Source organism: Cynocephalus volans, chromosome 6 (assembly GCF_027409185.1).
Source record: "Cynocephalus volans isolate mCynVol1 chromosome 6, mCynVol1.pri, whole genome shotgun sequence".
NCBI lineage: Eukaryota > Metazoa > Chordata > Mammalia > Dermoptera > Cynocephalidae > Cynocephalus > Cynocephalus volans.
Window position 1 is genome coordinate 17,020,711 of NC_084465.1, and position 22,746 is coordinate 17,043,456.

At 36.7% G+C, this 22,746-nt stretch overlaps 1 protein-coding gene across 1 annotated transcript in view; it reads left to right on the forward strand.

Moving 5' to 3' along the window:
• The window catches only part of KDM7A (lysine demethylase 7A), a 78,617-nt gene that overhangs the window by 45,871 nt on the left and 10,000 nt on the right, over window positions 1-22,746 (forward strand). Inside the window, exons 8-17 of the mRNA XM_063099531.1 lie at window positions 537-624; window positions 1,800-1,906; window positions 9,121-9,212; window positions 14,351-14,440; window positions 16,992-17,201; window positions 18,747-18,871; window positions 19,078-19,232; window positions 20,492-20,589; window positions 21,056-21,204; window positions 21,339-21,547. Coding sequence (XP_062955601.1) covers window positions 537-624; window positions 1,800-1,906; window positions 9,121-9,212; window positions 14,351-14,440; window positions 16,992-17,201; window positions 18,747-18,871; window positions 19,078-19,232; window positions 20,492-20,589; window positions 21,056-21,204; window positions 21,339-21,547 — 1,323 coding nt within the window. The remainder of the gene's footprint in view (window positions 1-536; window positions 625-1,799; window positions 1,907-9,120; window positions 9,213-14,350; window positions 14,441-16,991; window positions 17,202-18,746; window positions 18,872-19,077; window positions 19,233-20,491; window positions 20,590-21,055; window positions 21,205-21,338; window positions 21,548-22,746) is intronic.

Below are 22,746 nucleotides of genomic sequence, written 5' to 3' on the forward strand. Positions count from 1 at the left end.
AACATCATTTTGATTGCCTGCGTTTATAATTATAAGATCATAACCCTACATAATTAAATGTGAATGATCTATCTTTTCCTTCTTACAGAATTGGGTGTCAGGTTGAGTTCCCTGATCTTCCACTGTGTAGTCTCTTCAGGGCACTCATTTCAGGATGACACTAAGGAAATGAAGTGTGTAGCCAATCCCAGTGTTTTTTTGTGGAAAATGTGCTTTCCAATTCAGACCAGATTTGACTTGTCTTACTTTAATATAAAGTTGGATTGTGTTTTTTAAGTAAAAAACAAAAACAGCAACACCCACAAAAACCTTCACCTTATTCCTCAAACTCAGCGTACAGCCTGGCATATAATAGACATTTAATAAATACTTAATTGAATGAATCTATAGATTGTAATAGTCATTAACTTCTCTAGCACTGGAGTATGAAGTAAACTGATGATGATATTTTGAGTTACTTATTTCACAGGAAGATATCACATTTGTTTGTTTTAAATATTGAAAATCACTGATTTATATACTTTTAACCATTTCAGGGTGGATTCATGCTGTGCTTACTTCTCAGGACTGTATGGCTTTTGGGGGGAACTTTCTGCACAACCTTAACATTGGCATGCAGCTCAGGTTTGTGTCATCAGAATTTAAAGGATATTTTGTCCTTTCTCAAATAGGATATTTTTGTTTATTTAAAAAAATTCACAGCATATTTTATTTGAGATTCCATGGAGATAGACCCTGAAAAATGATTATGAATAGGAACTTTTAACAAAAGTATTGTTTTAAAATTTTGTCAGGAAGATACTTTAATGCATTTCAAATCTAAAACAAAAAAAGTAACTTATTCAGCTTGATAATATCTCCCGAAATTTCAGAATTTTATTAAAAGTTATGTGCTCTTCTTTGGCTATTTTTGCAATGAGGAAAATGAACTAAATTCAGTCAGACTCAGGTATAACATATGATCCCCTTCTGTATCAGAATTTGACCTTTATGTAACTGTTCCCCTGGTAGTGTAATGAGGGTAGAATGTTTCTAGGCAGCATTGTTTATGGGTAGAAATGATTCCTGATTAATAAATTGTATTAGGACTGGGAAATCTAGAAATATCTGGTAGGAAGCTATGTCTTTGGGGTTCCTTGACTCTGGTTACTCTTGTAACATGGCATGCCCATGAGGAACCCTGGAAGCCATGCATCTGTGGAGTTATTACAAGAGATAGCAGCTCTTACAGGGCATGAGGTTTCAAGCCAAGGCAGCTCCCACACTTACCAAGTGTGGATGTCATCTCTTTGTAACTGAGCTGTCACTGGGGTAGAGATGGCTTCTGCTATATGGACTCTACAAGGACTCTGACAGAAGGCTAACACTGCAGCAAGCTGTGGTTCCTGTCTTCTCACCTTGACTAATGCCAAGCGTGATCTTGGGTTTGAACGCTTAGTAGAGCCTAAAGAAAACTCCCTGCGTGGGTGTTGCAGTGTTGTCCAACACATGGACCTGTTTTATTTATTACAGTGGAACCCTCGTAAAATCACTTTTGTTAAATCTAGGATACAAATACCAAGGTGTGATCTTTTATGATGCTCAATGTAATTCTTAAGAAGACTCATATTTGTTGGCATCAGAACCTGGATAAGATCCCAATTCAATCCAAATATGGTGTCTAAGTAATTAATATACAGTACTTGATTGGCCTTATATATCATGACCTGCCTATTTTATTTTCAAGTTGGTTACCTTCATTTAACTTTGAAATGCTAATATTAATATTAAATATATTTCTTCAAATTTTATTCATTTAGGTGTTATGAGATGGAGAAAAGGCTAAAAACACCAGATCTTTTCAAATTCCCTTTCTTCGAAGCCATATGTTGGTTTGTAGCCAAAAACTTGCTGGAAACCCTTAAAGGTAATTAATAATTTATACATTTTGTTGTACGTTTTGATGTATAAAGTTTGTAAGTTCACTAAAAGCCATGTGACAGAAAGAGTCCCTTTTCTCGTAAGGTACAGATGTCACCCCTTGCCAGGAACTTTTTTAGCAAATTAAAGTCAGTAGTCCACAGACTAACAACCTGTACTCTTAAAAATCAGGTATATGAAGGCCTGCATCAGAACAGCATAGTTAATATTGGAAAATGTTCATTTCGTCTAGTACTCTAGTAGCCTGAACGTATTATCAAGCATGTAAAAGTGCCTCACTCTCAAAACATAGTTTATGTTGAGAGACTGTTACCTAATATGTGTTCCCAAATATTTGCTATAAAAAATAAAGGGAATAATTTTCATGTCCTGAGAAAATCAGGTAATGCCTATGCCATCACTATTATGACCTTTATGCTGGCTAGTATAATTCAACTGTTAGCATGAAAACCAACTAAATGTCAGGTTATGATTCTGTAGTTGAAGAAAAATATTTTTTGAATATTCCTTTATATAAACTTAAAAGTTGTTTTTTAAAATGTGGTATTTAAGATTTTGATGTTTTTATATTTTGGTTTAATAATCTTTGAGCAGTCAAATTGGAGGCTGAATGTCACTTCTATCCATTTTGTGCTTTTCACGCACTTGTGCCAGTGAAAATATGATTTAGTTTTTGTGTTTTGTAACTTTTCTAGAAAGTCTGCTAATAGTGCTACTATTATAATTAACTCTCAGAAGAATAGATATAAGCAGATTAAACAGTAAAGTTTATTCTGAACATTTGTGGGGTTTTTTTTCTATATAAAAGTTATACAAGAAGAAAAGGTAAAATGAAAAGAAATAACCAAAAATTTACTTCTCAGGATAGCGTACAGAACTTAAAATGATAAAACTCACGTATATCTGTTTCCTCAAAAAAACCCCAACAAAACCATGATCCCCTAAACCTCACACTTGCAGCACAGTGTAGAGGGAGATGTCTTGCCAGTGCTGCAGGTGTGTATGATGGAGGTAGGATCTCATGGACAAGGAGGAACAGGTCTTTTCTTCACAAGACCAGTCTTTGCTCCAGAAATGAATGCTTGTCATGAATCCCTGACTCCTTCAGTGTTTTCAGGTATTTTTCTTGGCTGGAGGTATGTCACAGTGGACTGTAGAGTTGCTATATATAGTTTCCAGTAAAATACAGGACAGTGTAGATAGTAGTTTTCTATCTGAATACAATCCTAGAAAAGCAGGAACACTTACACATACTTATAAAAATACTCATAAATGTCCTTGATTTCTGGAAATAAAACCCAACTACTGAACCTGCCAGTTACGAGATTGGCAATTTATGCTTGGTTCATTGTACCTTCTCCCATCTTTTCTCTGCTTCTGTCCCAAGACCCCAAGTTTCTGTCTTGTGATTAGCTAGAAGAAACTATCCACTAACATGCACCCCTCTGGGGTCTTGCACAATGGTCTTCTTTTTCTGAATGTCTAAGGATCATCAATCAACTTTTTAGAACAAATTAAGAGTTTATCTGAAAGACAAATTCTTGCTGTAACTCTTAAAGCCACAGTAGCAATTTGTTTAGTCTCAGGAATAACTACAATTGGCCCTCCTTATATGTGAGTTTTTTGTCTGTGGATTCAATTGAAAATATTTTTTTAAAAAATTGTGTCTGTACTGAACATGTACAGACTTTTTTCTTGTCATTATTCCTTAAATAATGTAGTGTAACAACTATTTACAGTTCATTTACATTGCATTAGGTATAAGTCATCTAGAGATGACAGAGGATATGCATAGGTCATATGCAAATACTATGCCATTTTATATCAGGGACTTGAACATCTGTGGATTTTGGTGTACATGGGAGGTTCTGTAACCAGTCCTCTATGGATGCCAAGGGACAACTGCATTTCTTTGTGTTAGGCCATCAAGAGTTCAGAAATATTGAGGTCTGATTGTAAGTAAGCATGACCCTATATGTTAAAGATTTTTAAAAAAGGATTACTGTAAAAGGGTATTTGTAGGTTGTTTTAAAGTGTTTCATTTTATCAGCCAGATCAGTACAGGATACCTGGCAATACTAGTGATTAAATTTAGTCCCACCGAGGCTACAGCCAAATGACCATTATAGAAATTGCCATTGTTCTAGGCATTCATCCTGGAAGCAGAAATAAACCCCACAGTATGTTGTTTCCCATGTTATGTTGCTCTTTCATTCCTAACATTTTTGCCTTCAACTGTGGCCTGTTTGCCAATTCTCAGACTGTTATAAGGCTTATATGATGGGTTGAATGAGGGTGGATTGTGTGAAACTGTTAACTGCATTTCATGTCAGTGATAATAAAACAATGAACTAGTTTGTATTTGTGTAATTAGCCACTGGGCAGAAGTGAAATCTTTTGCTTTTGCCTCATCTTAGCTTGAATTTTGGACCACATCTAATATATTTTGCTTGAGTTTTAGATAATCATAATTTGGTTTAAAAAACCCAAAAAGGACACTTGTGCGTGTGTGTGTATTACTTTTACAGTAATGAAATATGTTGTACACATAGTTCATTGTACAGATCAAACATACACACACACACACGCTGCATATACACACACTCTTGTACAGTTTAAAGAACACTCTTGTACAGGCTATTATTACTTACATATAATCCAAACTCATCAGGTAACCACTACCCAAGTTAAGCAAAATAGCCTGGCCAATCAGTACCTTAGAAATACCCGCTTAACATTGTTGGGGGGGAGGGGGGAGGGAGAAGGGAGGGAGGTTTTGGTGATGGGGAGCAATAATCAGCCACAATGTATATTGACAAAATAAAATTTAAAAAATAAATAAATAAATAAATTTTAAAAAAAGAAATAAAAAAAAAAAGAAATGCCCGCCTACCTTTCCCATTACACCCTCTTCCTTCCCTTCTTGAGATAACCACTATCCTGACTTTTGTAGTAATCTTTTCCTTCAATTTTACCACCTGTCATGAACTAAAATAGTTCATTTTCTCCATTTCTAAACTTCATATGAATAAATTCATGCTGGTATTCTCTTATGACCTGTCTTTTACACAGCACTGAGATTCATCTGTGTTTTTGTGTGTCGCCGTAGTTCTTTCTCATTGCTGTAGTACTCTGTTGTATGAATGTACCATGGTTTATTACCTGTTCTACAGTTGGACACATTGGGGTTGTTCTCAGTTTTTGACAATCATGGAAACTGTTGCTAAGAAGTCCTTGTCTGTGTCACCTGTTGTAAGTTACTCCAGAGAATAAACCCAATTGCTAGGTCATAGATAGAAATTAGTAGCAGTTGCCAAGTTGTTCCCAATTCCCATTTCCATGGCAGAGAGTTCCCAGTGCTCCCTCCACACGGTAGCCAACACGTGGTATTGTTAGGCTTTAATTTTTGCAAATCTAATGGGTGTGAGGTAGTATTCCTTGAAATGCTTTTAATGAGCAATTTCCCTGAGTATTAATGTAATTGAGCATTTTTTTCATATATGTATTGGCCTTTTGGATTTTGTTTTTACTGAAGTGACTGTTTAGGTCTTTTGCTAATATTTTACTTTTGTTTTTTATACTGATGTATAAGAGTTTATATATTCTAGGTTCTAGTCCTTTCAGTAATATATGTTACAGATATCTTCACCTCTGACTTATCTTTTTGTTCTTTATGGTATTTATTGAAGGACAAAAATATCTTAATTTTAAAATAGTATTTTTTTTAGCTTTTATGGTTAGTGCTTTTTGTGCCTTGTGTAAGTACTTCTTTTTTATCCCAAAGTCTTGCAGATATTCTTTGTCTTCTAAAAGATTTTATAGTTTTGTGTTTTGCATTTAGGCCATCAACTCATCGGTGATTGATTTTTTTTGTGGATGGCAGAAGGAAGGGGGTATATTTTCAGTTGTTTTCTTATAAATATCCACTTGTCCAGCACCATATTTTGAATAGTTTAATTCTTTTTCTGTTCTTGATGAACACCATTACTGTCCTATATCATGTGTTGGTATATGTGCAGGTCCTGTGGTGTACACACACATACTTACTAAGTCACTGTACTGTTCTAATGGGCTTGTAGTCTGTCTTTTCACCAAGCACACTATCTTATTAGCATTATGATAAAACTTGATATCTGGTAGGTCCTTCTCCTTTATTCTTTGAGTATAGCTTGGTTTTCTTTGCCCTTTCATTTCCATACAAATTTTTTAGTTCGCTTATTATACCTCCCCCCCTAAAAAGCAAACAAGCAAGTAAAAACATGGGGATTTTGATTTAGAAAATGTTGGATCTAGAGATCAATTTTGGTTAAATTCTACATCATTAAATATTGAGTTTTCTAAAAATGATCATGGAGCATCTCTATTTATTTAGGTCTATTTTAATGTCTTTTGGAGTTTCATACTTTTTTTGGTAAAAGTCTTGTACTTATATCTCTTGCTAGATTTATGCCTAAGTACTTCATATTTTTTAGTGCTATTATAAATAACATATATATTACTATTTTTATTTATATAATCATATACATATTGTTCAGCCATATGAAACTGTTTTTGTATTTCAAAAATGGTCATGAAAATATTATGAAAATATTAGCAATTTCATATAGTTCAATCTAACAACCATGTGATGCTGGAATACATAGAGGCAGTTAATTTTTATATTGATTTTGTATCCAGCAACCTTAGTAAAAACTGTTATTTAATAATTTATTTGAGGATTTGGGGGCGGTTTTCTAATATACAATCACATATATCCTTAATAATGACAATTTTGTTCCTTATTTTTGCTGCCTTACTGGTTGTCTAGGACCTCCAGGGCAATGGTGAATAAAAGTGGTGAAGGTGGGCAGCTTTATTTTGTACCCAGTCTCAGAAGGAAAGCTTTCAACCTTTTACCATTAAGTATTATTTTAGCTGTAGGCTTTTTGTTGATAACCTTTATCAGGTTTAGGAAGTCCCTGTCTATTCTAAGTTAGGTAAAAGGTTAGTTTTTTCCTTTTTTTAAATGATCAGTGGTAGTTGAATTTTATCTAAAGCTTTTCTTGCATAAGTGAGATAGTCCTATGATTTTTCTCCCTTAATCTTTTAATTTAGTGGTTATATTAATTGATTTTCTGATATTAACCCAACCTTTGTCTTGTTAAGTTATAATTTTTATATACTAGTAGGTTAGGATTTTATTTATATTATATTCTACACATATTTATATGTTATATATATTCAGTATATGCAGAATATATAAAATATATTCTATGTAAATACAAGGGTACTTTAAAAAGTTCATGGATAGATTTGTGTTATCTTTTAATTCTATTTTTCCATAAACTTTTTGAAATACCCTCATATATAGAATATATATATTTATATTGCTTATAAATGTCTGCATATGTGTATTTTTTTTTTCTTTTGGCACATAAGTGAAATTGGCCTATATTTTGTTTTCTCATACTGTCCTTGTTAGATTTTGGTATGAAAGTTATGCTAGCCTCAGAAAAAAAGTTGAGATTGTTCTTTCTGTTTCTGATCTCTGGAGGAGTTTATATATGATTAGAATTTGTTTCTTTCTTGACTGATTGATAGAACTCAATGATGAAGCCATCTGGATCTATAGATTTCTTTGTGGGAAGATTTTTGACTGCTGAGTCAATACCTTTAAATGATTATAGGACTATTAAGGTTTTCTAGTTTTATTGAGTCTATTTTGATTAATTTCTGAAAATGTGTCTATTTTGTCTAAATTTTTACATTTGTTGGCATAAAGTTGTTTATGTTATTCTCTTAACTTATATCTGTAGCATTTGTAATGATGTCTCATTTCTCATTCTTGATACATAGTATTTGTGCCTATTTTCTTTTTTTATCACTTTTATTACATTTGTAAAGAACCAGTTTGAGGCTTGATAATCCTCTCTGTTTTCTGTTTTGTTGATTCTTGCTCATTATTATTTTTTCTTATTTTGTTTTTAAACTTTTTAGTGGGTCATCAGCTCATTAATTTTCAGTCTTCTTTTTTTTTTTGGCAGCTGGGCTGTATGGGAATCTGAACCCGTGGCCTCAGTGTTATAAGGCTGCACTCTAACCAACTGAGCTAGGTGGCCAGCTCCAACCTTCTTTTCTAACTTAAGCATTTAAGGCTGTATATTTCCTTGTGTGTATAGTATACCACACATTTTGATATAATATTTTCATTATTGCTTAACCAACATATTTTCTGATTTCCAGTATGTTTTTCTTTGGTACAAATGTTGTTTAGCAGGCTATTTCTTATCTGTGTTTCTTAATTTCTAGACATATAGGCCTTCTCTGGCTATCTTTTTGTTATGATTTCTGTGTTATAGATTTCTAACTTAATTGCATTGTGAACATATATATGATTTAGATCCTTGGACATTTGTTGAGATTTGTTTATGGCCCTGGGAATAAGGATGATTTTTGTAAATGTTTTGTGTATGTATGTTTGAAAAGAACGTGTATTCTGCAGTTGCTGGATACAATGTTCTATTTGGTCACTAAATCAAATTTTATATTGTTCAAATTGAATATACATCTACTGATTTTTCTTTTTAAACCACATATGCTATCATTTACCAAGAGAAATATGTTAAAATCTTCTACTGTGATTGTGGAGTTGCTTATTTCTCCTTGTAGTTGTGTCTAGGTATTACTTTCTATATTTTCAGGCTATGTTATTGAGTATAAATTTTAAGTGGTTATATCTTTCTGGTGAACTGAATCTTTTGTCATTATGAAATGACCCCTTATTAACGCAATCTATTATTATAGCTATACCAGCTTTCTTTTGAAAGCTCGGTATCTTTTTTTCATCCTTCTATTTTAAAGGTTTCTGTATTTTTTTTATATGTGCTTTTTTTTGGGTGGCTGGACTGTAGGGAGATCCGAACACTTGACCTTGGTGTTATAACTCTGTGTGTATTTGTAGTTTATTTTTAAATCCAATGGAGCAATCTCTCTTTTTACTGGAGCATTTAGTACTATTACATTTAATATAGTTCTATTTCTTTTTCTTTCTTGCATTTTGAATTGATTGTTTGAATTGAATCTACCTTTTTTTGTTTACATTTATTTTTCTTTATATTAATTATACAGTTTGATATTTGGTGATTACTCGAAATCTAAAGTTAATTCCTTTTTCTTCAGAATACTTTAACTCCTTTTCCCACCCGACTTCCATTCCTACAGAATTGAAAGAAGATGGTTTCCAGCCTCAAACTTACCTAGTACAGGGAGTGAAAGCACTGCATACTGCTTTAAAATTATGGATGAAAAAAGAAGTAAGTCATTTTCTTTGGTGAAATCATTGTTGTTTTTTATGTGGCAAGGTCAGGAAAACTGAGTGCTTCTGCTGTTTTGGCATCACTTGTGAGTACCAGTAGTAGAGGGAATGGAAATCATGCTTTAAATACAACCTGCATTTCATTATACAATATATACAAATGTATTGGTTTCTGTTTATAATTATGAGAATAAAACACTTAGGTATTTCTTTAATCTTTAATCTGGAAGAGAAAGTAATGCAAGTATATTTAGGATATTGACTAAGAAATGAACACGTAAATATAGAATAGTAATGAATAACATTGAGCTCTCATATTGTGCTAAGCATTGTGGTTAGTCTTTATACACATAATCTCATTTAATCCTCACAGCTACTATATGAGGTCTGGGTGCTATTGGTACCCGCATTCTACATATTGGGAAAGCTAAGGTTCAAAGAGTTTTTTGAGTAACTTGCCCAAGAGAACTAACTAGTAGACTTAAGACTTAAATCTAGGTCTCTAGGACTACAAAGCCTATGCTCTTTACCACTCTGCTAGACTAATGTAAAAATGAAGGAAAGGAAAGGTCAAGGTTCAAGCATGAGCTTTCTATTTTACTAAAAAGTGGACCTGTTTGCATTTGAATCCCACCACTTCCAAGAGGTTATCCCAGATTTCCATTTGGAATTAGTGTTTTCTTCCTTTATTTTTCCATAGCATATTTCTTGTGCCAGTGGACTTAAAATTAGTGTATATAATGTAATGTATTCATATCTCTTTAACTAGGTTTATGAGTTCTTGAAGAACAGAGACTCTATCTTTCTTATCTTTATTTCAACCCCATGGAACTTTGCACACTATACATTAATAAATGATAAACATGTGAGCTGATGAAAATACATGTTTATGTTAATGTCTTACATGTTCACTTGAAATAAAAATCCTGCTCTTAAGAGATATTGGGAAACAGTAATTAATAGGTTACCATCCCAATAATTTAATACTCCCTTTCACTTTATTTCATTGCTACATGTACACCAGAACAAGGCACTGTGGAAGTATTCAGAAAAATAAAAATTATGCTTTCCAGTGTCCAAGATTCATCATATAGATGACAAGGAAAGACATAAACAGAACTATATAACAAGATAAAAACAAAATAAGTCATATGTTGCAAAAACTGTGTAATTTTTGTTTCCTGATGAAGGCTTTAGACAAATTTGTACATTTATCAGATTTGCCTTTAGAGCCTTTTAAAAATAAAATCCCTGGATCCTCCTCTAGAATATTTGATTTAATAGATTGGGGTAGGATCTGAATCTCTGTTTTTAACACACTTCTTAGGTGATTTTGATACATAGTATTTAAAAAATAATAAATATAGTTAATACATTACATTTGTAGAGCATTTTTAAAAGCATGATGTTTACATTTAACTGTTAAATTTGCTATAAGATGAGAGGCAGCTAATCATAGTGGTTAAGAGCATGGATTCTGGAGTCAGACATTTGGATTCAAATCTTAGCTTTGCTATTAATAAACTGTCTTTGTGACTTTGGGAAAACTACTTAGCTTCTGTGCCTCAGTTCCCTCAGTTGTAAAATAGGAATAATAGTAGTATCTATGTCATAGTGTTGTTGAAAAGATTAAGTGAGTCAACACTTGTACTCAACAGTATCAGAGTACAGTATTAGCGCTTAGTATTACTGTTATTAATTTGTTTTAACAAATTATGCTAAAACCAAGAGAAGGTATAAAGCAAAAGTAGAAACTAGTATAGTGTTTCTGTAAAACTAAAATGTTCTTAGATAAAGAGATAAATATTTGGAAATAGACCTAATAAATAATGACAATAGTTTGCAGTTCAGTAGATATGGTAACCTATCAATTTATTTCTCTTTCCAATTGATAGGATGTTTTTCCTATTTTGCTTTTGAATATTTTTGTGTGTGTGTGTGTGTGTGTGTGTCTCCCAAGTTTTATTTATTTATTTATTTATTTAAAATTTATTTATTGAATCAAAATCGATTATACATATTTTTGGAGTTGAACATTGAGATATATTGATTAAGTCAATATTACTAGCATATATATTCTTACAAATTGTAATTATTCTTTATGCCCCTTGTCCAATCTCTACCCTTCCCCCATTCCCTCCCCCCTCTTATTGCCCTAGATTTCTTCTCTCCTTCTGAAAGAATAATGGTTACTCTGTTAATTTGTTGCCTAGATGATCTGTCCAATGCTGAGAGATGTGATCAGGTCCCCCAATATTATCATAGAGCAGATGCTTCTTCTGTCACTCTGAAATGGGTTTTGAGGAAAGAGACATCCTCTTCTTTGTCTCTGCTGGTGACTCTTCTTATGTGAATGGACTCCAGTGGTTGGCGGACCATCTACGTGGTGGTTGTGGCATCTAGCTGCTTTTGCAGCAGCCATGGTTATTGCGGTGGCTGTGGTGGGCCATCCACGTGGAGGTGCTATTTTTGGTATGCTCCTTGGCACTGGAGGTATGCCTAGTTGTGGGGTGTGTTTGGTCCCCTTCTACATGCCTCTGGTCCCTGGGCAGGCCCCAGGGCGCTGGCGCCATGTGCCTGGTTGTGGGTGGGGTGGCTGGTTCCCTTCTCCATGCCTCAGGTCATCAGGTGAGACCCATGGAGCTGGCTTAGTGTGCCTGGTTGTGGGAGAGGGGTCCAGTCCCCTTCTCCATGCCCTGGGTCCCTGGGCGGGCCCCAAGGTGCTGGCACGGTGTGCCTGGTTAAGGGAGGGCAGTCTGGTCCCCTTCTCCATGCCCTAGGTCTCTGGGCGGGCCCCAAGGTGCTGGCACCATGTGCCTGGTTGTGGGAGGAGGGTCTAGTCCCCTTCTCCATGCCTCGAGTAGCCGGGTGAGCCCCAAGGTGCTGGTGTTTTGTGCCTGGTGTGGGAGGAGGGTCCGGTCCCCAGCTCTATACATCAGGTCACTGGGTGGAACCTGAGGCGCTGGCTTGGTGTGCCTGGTTGTGGGAGAGAGGTCCACTCCCCTTCTCCATGCCTCGGGTCCCCAGGTGGGCCCTGAAGCGCTGGCATGGTGTGCCTGGTTGTGGGAGAGGGGTCCAGTCCCCTTCTCCTTGTCTTGGGTCCCTGGGTGGGCCCCAAGGTGCTGGAGTGGTGTGCCTTGTTGTGGGAGGAGGGTCCAATTCCTGGCTGTATGCCTCAGGTCACTGGGTGGGACCCTAGGCGCTGGCTTGGTGTGCCTGGTTGTGGGAGGGGGGGGTCCAGTCCCCTTCTCCATGCCTCGGGTCCCCGGGTGGGCACCAAGGCACTGGCGTGGTGTGCCTGGTTGTGGGAGAGAGGTCCAGAACCCTTCTCCATGCCTTGGGTCCTCAGGCAGGCCCCGAAGTGTGGGCGTGGTGTGCCTGGTTGTGGGAGGAGGGTCCGGTTCCTGGCTCCATACCTCAGGTCACTGGGTGGACCCAAGGTGCTGCTTGGTGTGCCTGGTTGTGGGAGAGAGGTCCAGTCTCCTTCTCCATGCCTCAGGTCCCCGGGTGGGCCCTGAAGCACTGGCTCAGTGTGTCTGGTTGTGGGAAAGAGGTCCATTCCCCTTCTCCTTGCCTCAGGTCCCCGGGCAGGCCCCAAGGTGCTGGTGTGGTGTGCCTGGTTTGTGAGAGGGTAGTCTGGTCCCCTTCTCCATGTCCCGGGACCTTGGGTGGGCCCCGAGGCGCTGGCTTGGTGTGCCTGGTTGTGGGAGAGAGGTCCGTTCTCTTTCTCCTTGCCTCGGGTCCCCAGGCAGACCCCAGGGTGCTGGCATGGTGTGCCTGGTTGTGGGAGGAGGGTCCAGTCTCTGGCTCCGTGCCTTGGGTCACTGGGCTCGCCCTGAGGCACTGGCACAGTTTGCCTGGAAGTGGGAGTGGGGTCCGGTCCCCGGATCCAAGCCTCCGGTTCCCAGGCAGGCCCCAAGGTGCTGGTGGTGTGCCTGGGCCGGAGCTAATTTTTTGTCCTTTGCTTCTAATACAGGGGAACTTCCTGTGGGAACCAGTACTTGAGCTGTGTGGTTGTTTAAAGTGCTACTTTGCTGCTTTTTCCCTAGGGAAGGCTTTTTGTGCAGCTCAGGGTTTAATGGTTGATCTTATAGGCACTTCTGGCTATAGAGACCTGGTGGATCTGTGTTCTGTAGAATCTCTGATTTGGGCCTGAGTTTTTTCATCAAACTGCATCCCATGCAATTCTGCATTCCTGACCAGTCTCCTCTGAGTGGTTCTGTGCTGATTGGGGGGCAGGTCGGCTGTCCTTGCTGTGTCCCGGTGTTCTCCCGGTGTTCTCATCTTGCCCACTGCCCATGCTCCAAACACTTCCCATGGGATGGGCCCTGCGATGTCCCTCGTGATGACTCACTGGCCTCTGAATGGCTCCCTTTTTTCAGTTGTTCTGGCTCCTCGCTCCTGCATGGGTCCATGGGAAACCTATTAGTGGTCTTGCTGTCTTGGGGGCCGCCAAGGCCCTCTTCTCTCCTGCTGCCTCCAAGTAACTCCATCTGAAGGGCACAGCTGCAGCTTCTGCCAGCTCCTGCTCCAGGCACTCATCAGCTTGAGCCTTAAAGCAGCCACGGCCTGAAATGCTCAGAGCAGCTTTTTCTTTCTCTCATCGTAGTTTCTCCCACTTTCATGAACTCCATAGGTCTCTCCTCCTCTTCCCCTGAACTCCAGTGGCCCCAGCTTGGCTGATGTTACATTTTTATTGTTGTAAATTTGGTTGATTTGTGGGAGAGAGTGACGCTGGGAACCGTCTATTCCACCATCTTGACCAGAACTCCCTGCTTTTGACTATTAAAAGAAAAAGTTTACAAAAATTTATTCAAGTTAGACTTCCCATGAGAATGTAGGATTGTTAGTGCCTGTGTTCTTAAAAATTTGTATGTATTATGACTTAAATGCTAGGCTTAATTAGCTACTTTACTAATTAGTAGTAGTACAGGTTGAGCATTCCTTATCTGAACTTTTTGTTCTGAGAATCTGAAACTGAGAAGGTATGATATCAACTGCATGAACTCTGTATTACTAGTATTTGGCTATGTCTGTAAAGTCTAAAGAACCCAAAAATTGGTTTAGTAAATTCATTTTAACATAGTAAAGTGTGAGTAACCCTTGGTTTTCTTATCTTTGTTAATACAAATACAGCTTGTATCTGAGCATGCCTTTGAAATTCCAGACAACGTTAGACCTGGACATCTTATTAAAGAACTTTCTAAAGTAATTCGAGCAATAGAGGTAAGGGTAGAAACGATCTAAGTGCTTAGTTACTATCTGCTTTGAGAAGCCAATTGATCTACCACCACACACTGCAAACATTTGAAAGCTCTTAGACACTTTGAAGAAGTAGAATGAGCTGAGTCTTGGATGGATTTTCAGGTTTTCAGGCTTCTAAAGTCCTGGAAAAAATTATAGAATATGGTAATGAAATAACAAGGAAGCAGGTTACTTTCAGGTTACTCCAAAAATAAAAAATACAGTACAAATAATACAACTTTCAAATCTAATTTTAGTTCCTCAGATATGGATACATATTAAGTAATTAGAATAATAGAAAAAATGTGAGTGAGTAAAGCTAGGGGCAATAGGGTTAGAAAGAGGGATGTTAGTGGTGTGGATAAGGAGACCTGCTTGACTGAAAATGTTTGAGCAACTAAGGTAAATGCCCACTGAAAAAGCCCATAACATCAGTGATTAGGTCTTTTAACTTACTACTTAAGAGCTATTCTAGGTATTTAAGAAAGGGGGTTTTAACTAAAGTAATTCTTCAGAAAGGTAGTTCTGTTAGTGTCTAGCTTGAATTGAGAGGAAATTAGGTGGAGGAATGGAGGCTAACTGGTAAGTTAACAGCTTACGTTAGGGCTGTGTTTGGGGAGTGGAAAGTGGTAGACATCTAACAAATATTAAAATGCTGGGTTTAATATCCATAGATAGGATAGTTCATTTAATTCTCAATGTGTTCAGATATAGTAGGATAATATTTTCTGGTTTTTAAAGAGTGACAGTAATTGCATATAAATGGATTTAGTATCAAAAGTCATATCTAAAGTATATGTAAATGTATATACATATATAAATTTCATGCATAACAACCCAAACTAAGAAAAGTGTGAGTTTGTGTGAAGAAAACTATAAATCTCTACGAAGGGAAGTAAAACAATAGTTGAATAAATGGGAGAGTCATCTCTGAAAATACGTCAACTCCAAGTTAATTCTACAGATTTAAAATAGTAATATACACCTGAAAGAACTATTGGACTGGTCCAGAGAGCAGCCAGTCCAGAATGGATCAGAATTGAAAGGCTCCGTATTTGTTGTTTATCTGAAGTTCAAGTTTAACTGTCTCATACTTTTTCTGGCAGTCCTATCCAGGAGGGGATGTCTCCAAGGAAAAATATAAAATTGATAGATTACCTAATGTGTTTGAATGTTTATATTCTTTTAGTGGAGAATTTGGGGATCAATTAGTGATAAACACTTAGAAAAGAAAGTAGATAGGAAGCGAGGCAATTGCAACTCAAGGGAAAATCAAAGGATGTAAAAGAAAGAAAATGTAATAATAGTATGTTACATGGCACTGGGTTATCAATAATTTTTACTGAGTGCAATAATGATTACTGAAGGAAATGAAGGTGTGTGTATGTTTAGGAAAGGTATGCGAAGATTAAGACTTCGTCTTGCACAGCAGGAATTCAGTAATATCTGAAGCTGAAAACAGTATAAAAAGGTTATTTAGACATTTGGAGGCAAATAACTGGGAAAAAGCCCACAGTTATAATAAGTTGCAAGTTCTAGACAGATACCCAAAAGAATTTAAAGCAGGGACTGAGACAGATATATGTATACCATATTCATAGCAGCATTATTTACAGTGGACCAAGCAACCCAAGTGTCCATCAGCGGATGATTGGATAAACAAAATGTGCTATATACACACAATGTAATATTATTCAGCCTTATAAAAGAAGGAGATTCTGACACATGCTACACTGTGGTTGAACCTCGGAGGTATTTTGCTAAATGAAGTAAGCCGGTCATTAAAGGATAAATATGTGATTTCACTCGTCAGAGGTTCCTAGAGTTGTCATACTTGAAGAGAGGGAGCAAGGGTTTGGGGAAGAGGAAAAAGGAAAGTTATTGTTTAATGGGTACAGAGTTTCAGTTTGCACAGATAAGAAAGTTCTGGAGATAAATGGTGGCAGTGCTTGTGCAACAGTGTGAACTGTTAATGCCACTGAACTGTACACTTGAAAAACGGTTAAAATGATGAATTTTATGTTATATGTATGTTGCCACAGTAAAACAAAAAGGTTGCAAGTGGTTGCCTCTGGAAGGATGGGGAAGAGTAGACTGCTACTTTTCTTTATGTTTATAGAGTGTTTAATTTTTAAAACTACATAGATGCGTGATTTGGGGTTTAAAAAGTAATTATTGATTTATACAAATATGTATGTGAAAAGAATGTTCATCATAGGAAGGAACTGGAGGCAGCCTAAATAGCTACCAGTAAGTATTAGGTCAAATTATGCTATGTCCATACAGTGGAATACTACCCAGCCTTTAATATGATATCAAAAGTCAAGGAAATATGTTCACAGTATATTATGTGGGGGAGAGAAGGGAATTAAGGTCTCAGCCAAGCTGTTTGAGGCTCATGATTTGTTTTTTTGTTTGGTTGTTTATATGATTAAACTGAATGGTGTTTGTTTTCTAAAACATTTTTATGGCTGGTTAGTCTGTCAGGTATGTATCTAGTAGCTATGTCATAAAATTACTCTGATTCTTAAAGGAGGAAAACGGCAAACCAGTTAAATCTCAGGGAATTCCTACTGTGTGTCCAATTTCACGATCCTCAAATGAAGCAACTTCCCCATACCATTCCCGACGAAAGATGAGGAAACTTCGAGATCACAATGTCCGAACTCCTTCTAACCTAGACATCCTAGAGCTCCACACAAGGGAGGTGCTCAAAAGATTAGAGATGTGTCCATGGGAAGAGGCAAGTATTATATTTCATAATAACAACATAAACTTGGTTGTTCCCTAAAGTTCTTTTAAAGGGTGATAAAAAGAGAACAGTCTGCTGCTCATTCTTGTCTAATCTCTGTTGTAGAATTGTAGGGGTTGTCATCCAACAGTTATGCCTGTGACAGAGAGAGGCACTTAATCTTTCTAGACATCAGTGTAGAATTAAGAGGAATAGATCTTATTCATTTGCTGATGTGTTTATTGAGTGTTTACCAAGTACCGTGTGCTCCTCTAGGCTCTGAGAAGATGCAAGAGTGAACAAAACTTAAGTCCCTGCCCTCATGAAGCTTCCATCCTATCTCAAGTTGGAAAGATGGGAAGACAGACACATATACTAAAATCATATAATTTCAGTTGATAAATGTTATGAATGAACCCAAAATAACAGAGCAGCAGAATAAACGGGGATGGGGTGGCTGGCTGCATTAGCTAGGGTGGTCAGAGAGCCTCTCAGGTGTTGACGTTTGAACTGACGTTTAAATAACAGGAAGAAGTCAAATGGATACACAAAGAAATGAGGAATAGTGTTGCAGGCAGAGGGAAGAGCAAATGCAGAATGCAAATATTGTTGGGCCAACAGCATCAACCTGTAGGACTGTTAGACTGGCGGACTGTTAGAATAAACCCAGTGATGTTTGAGAAGTGCCGGTCTCCTGGCCAAAGAGGAGAGCCGGAGGCAATAATGAGATCAGCATAGTGACTTTGTAAAACATGGTAACGAGTTTGTGACATGATCTGTATCATCCATAATTTTACATCTTAAGTAGGATAGGCAGTAATTTAAAATGAATAAGATAGAGGTATCTGTGGATTAAAATATTTAAAGAGGTTATATAGAAATTACAACTTTCTTAAATATTTTGAATTTTATATAATTATATTCTTCAGGATTATGTTGTTCTAAACTTACTTACCTATAGCCATCTGGGGAAGATTTAGCTCATTATGAAATATTCTATTTATTATTAAGGAAAAAAATACCATGAAAAGGAAATAGTTTTTACGCATCAAAAACTAGCTACTACTGTACCTTTATGTCACATGGTGGCCTTGGTTAGTGGTGATAGCAGTGTGGTGACCTGTCAGTTGCTGACAGTGCCTGGTGGGAGGACTAAATAATAGGTTAAGGATATGGTGGGTGGGAAGGCCCAGCAGCTAGCACTTTAGCAGGAATAAGCAAGGGGAAGAGAATTAAAATACCTTAAGACAGTGCTGCTCCAGCTTTTCAGCTTTCTGCAACAGTGAATTTCTTTGAATTCGCTTTATGCAGATTTTACATTCCACTTTATAGAACAAATTTTAGTGTTAATGGCCCTCCAAAATGATGAACTATACTCACACTTTGGCATTAGGAACTCTGGAGTGCCATACTGCTGCATATCCCCAAGCCCAGGCAGCTGTCTGTCTCTGTGAGCTGCAGGGCCATCAGGAGAGGAGTTGTATACTGTGTTCCTTCAGTCAAGCAGGTGTATGTGAGAGTGGAGGTGTTCAGTAAGTTCTACTTTTATACTTTAAGGACATCTTGAGCTCTAAACTGAATGGAAAATTCAACAAACATCTCCAGCCATCTTCCACGGTACCTGAATGGAGAGCAAAAGATAATGATCTACGATTACTGCTGACAAATGGAAGAATAATTAAGTATGTAAAGTACATCAAGGTATCAAATAGATTAGTTTTCAGTGGATTCCCTTTGTTCATTTAATCCCTATACTGTTGCACAGCTGACTGAAATATGGGGAAAGTGTCTCGATTCTCTACTCTATTAATTAAGGGGAAGGGAATAATGTTTGGCCACATAGTCTTACACTGTTTTCTGACTTGATTATTTTCTCCCCATGATACAGAGATGAGAGACAGCCCTTCGCAGATCAAAGTCTTTATACAGCAGATAGTGAAAATGAAGAGGATAAGAGAAGGACAAAAAAGGCAAAATTGAAGATAGAAGAGAGTTCAGGAATAGAGGGGGTAGAAAATGAAGAATCTCAAAAACCAATTAACAGTATGTTTGTTTTAATGGTCATTTTAAAGGTCTATTTGTTACTAATGTGATCATGTGTAAAGTAACTTGCTAATTTTAAAGTTCTTAAGTTTATAGTAGCATTGAAATTTTTTGTGTCCCTAAAACTGTTTTGAAAAATCTGAAATGTCTGAATAGTTTCACCATCAGGGAAGTGCTGAATGAATGCCAAGTGAGGTGTGGTGGCCAGGGAAGTTGTTATCAGTGTGGGTCATTGATACCCTCTTCCATTTACAGTGTTTAAAGAATCACATGAAAGCTCATACATTTTATGGGCCTCTACTCCCCAAAATAAAAGTTTCAAGTTTAATGCAATTTTGTGTATCATTTTAGTTAACATGGTTTTCAGAATTAGGAGACATATATAATCGACTGATCTGAAGCTGTTAGTAACCCATGTATTGTGGTTTTATTTGATTGCCTGTTGATAAGAAGGCCTCTACTGAGTTATTAATTGGTTATCATCGATATGACAGAATAGTAATACTTCCTTCTTGACATTTTTCTTCTTTGAATGAAGTCTTAATTTCTCAACTTTTTTCAGGACCATCATTTGCCCTTCTATTTTAAAAAGTAATTAAAATAAGTATTTTGGTACTTGACAAGTAAATGTTCCAGATAGCTAACATTATTTAATACATGTTGAATACCTCAGTTCCTTCTTCTAATTCCAGGTAAATATGGTATTGCTGTAGTTAGTGACTCTGCCTTTGTTCATATGCCAGGAAAAAGTCAGTTAATCAATGGGAATTCATCAAACAGTTGCTATATGGCAGTGACTCATGAAAGAGAAAAGCAGGTTTATAAGCTTATTGAACTCACTATCTACCTGAATGCTTTTTAAGTTTAGGAGAGTTATCTTTTATAATAATAGAACTAACGCAACAGGAGAAGCGAAAAGCCTCTTGGAGCTAATATTAGTTTTGGAAGTTTCTTTTCTGGAAAGAAACATGAAATAGTCAACTCACCCATATAAGGGATATATTCATATAATCGTGTTTAATAAATACTACACTTATATTTAAGAATGCACTTCAATCTGTGTCTTGGTCAATTAGGGAGAAAGACCTTGTGGGGAGCAGGGGAGATGGAGAAAATAAAAGCAGTGAACAAGGAGGGTAGAGCAGGAGAGATTGAGAAACATCACGAAGCTGAATGGACTTGAGAGGTCACCTTGCCACCCTGCTCATAAAATTCTAAGGACTTTCTCTTTTTCTCTCATCCTTTCCCTTCTTTCTCAGGGTTTTTTACAAGTGTAAAATCAGAACTCAGGAATAGATCATCAGAATATTCTGATATTTCTGATTCAGAAGACTCTGGACCTGATTGCACTGCACTGGTATGCCTGAAACCCTGTGACTTGTACATTATTTGATGGAAAGATGAGCATCTGGGAGGAAGGCAAATGACAGCTTTTCTCAAAGCTTGTCTGTCTGACCTGTGTAACACAGGGTCTTCCTGCAGTGATCATTGTATCCACGCAGCATCATGTGACTGTTCACATTTGATAAACATAGCTTTTGTCTGGTTTTAGAAAAGGTAGAGGAAGAGTCTTCTCTGCTTATACTGTTTTTATATTTCATCTTACTTTAAAGAAAGCCTAGATTGTGCATTTTTATTAAGGTTGTATGTTACTGTAGTTACTAGAGATTTTCACTTTTTCATATGAAATACAGAAATAATTTCATGATAATAAAGATTCTAACATACATTCCTAGATGTATAAAATCTTTATTGATTAGTTTGTACAGACTTGGTCAATTTCTTATGTAGCTTTGTTTTTATTTAATTATTTATTTTTTCAGAAAAATAATTTTACCACTGAAGAGTCTGAAAGTTCAGGTGATGAAAAGAAACAAGAAATAACATCACACTTTAAGAAGGAATCTAATATGATGAGGAACTTCCTTCAAAAGAGCCAGAAACCATCTAGAAGTGAAATTCCAATTAAAAGGTAGGCTTGCTGATGATAGTAGCCTTATTAAATTGTGATGTAAATACTTTGAAAACATTTTTGTAGTTTTAAGTTTTATCAAAAATTTTATCAGAAAAATAGACTTTTGTTTTTTTGGATTATCTGCTCTTTAGGGAATGTCCTACCTCGACGAGCACAGAGGAAGAAGCTATTCAGGGCATGCTGTCTATGGCAGGGTTGCACTATTCCACATGTTTACAAAGGCAAATACAAAGCACAGACTACAGTGGTGAAAGAAACTCTCTCCAGGATCCCAGCAGCTGCCACAGCAGTAACCATGAGGTTAGGCAGTTGTATCGCTATGATAAACCAGTGGAATGTGGTAAGAAACATAAATTATCAGTCTCTAAAAAGTGACGTACAACCCCAATTTAATTGCTCTGTAATCCGAGTTTAGTTTAAAGATTTATGAATAAAGACTGTTTATTGCACATCTTTAGTTGGAAATGGTGTTAAGAATGTTGACCAAAAAATACATAATGCTGACAAGTCATGTAAGATTGGAGCATATGAACTCAAAATGTGAATTACCTGGAATTGAGAATTCTGTTTACTAACATAATTCTACCATTGCTATTGCAAGACAGTATTATTTCTCTTTCACCAACAGTTAGGTTGATTGGAAAGAATGTTGTGGTATCTTAAATAGTCTGCTAAACTTGAACAATCACCCCTTTTTCCTTTTATGAGAGAGGAAACAGTTTTTGAACTGTTTCTTTCTAATTGAGGATATTCTTTCTCCTCTTTGAAAAGGAAATATTAGGAAAAGAGAGCAGAATCAATGGCAGCCTCAATCATACCACACAGTGTTCTCTTCTCTGTGTCTTTAAGGAAAAATTTTGTTTCCCAAAAAGTCTGAGGGGGATTGAGGAAAAGACAGTACATTAAAATTGAATACCTGAGTAATAGTTGTTTTTAATCACACATAATTAAGTGTCAGCTATGTACCAGGAGCTTGACATTCGTTTCACTTAATTCTTGAAACAATACTTATGGTATAGGTAATATCACTCCTATTTTACAGGTAAAGGAAATAAGACTTAGTAAAATTAATTTAACTTGCCCACACTTTACATAGCTATTTTTCAGTGGTGTTGGAATGTGAACCCAGGATCATCTGATTCCAAAGTCTTTGCTTATTGTATAAGAGGAAACTAAAGTTTGGAGAGGTTAAATAACTTGCCGAAAGCTGCATTGGTAATGGAAGAACTGAAACTCAGATCTGGGTTTGTCTGTCATCCACTGCAGCATTTTGTCTTTCTAAGTATGATCTCTTTGGTCCCTTGAAAAGAAAGCTTTTAGGGAAATACTGCAGAATTTAGGCAAGCATCTGCCTTTAGTTTTATATGGGAAAATATACCATTTTTAGGGAATGTGTGTTGATTTGGTTTTATATCTGCAACAGGTGGTCATAGAATTTGACTCTAGATCTTCTAGCATCTGGCACAAAACCACATAACAACAGTCTGTGAGAGAATTGAAAGAACATGATAGGTTGTGAGCTGGTGACTATTTTCTTTT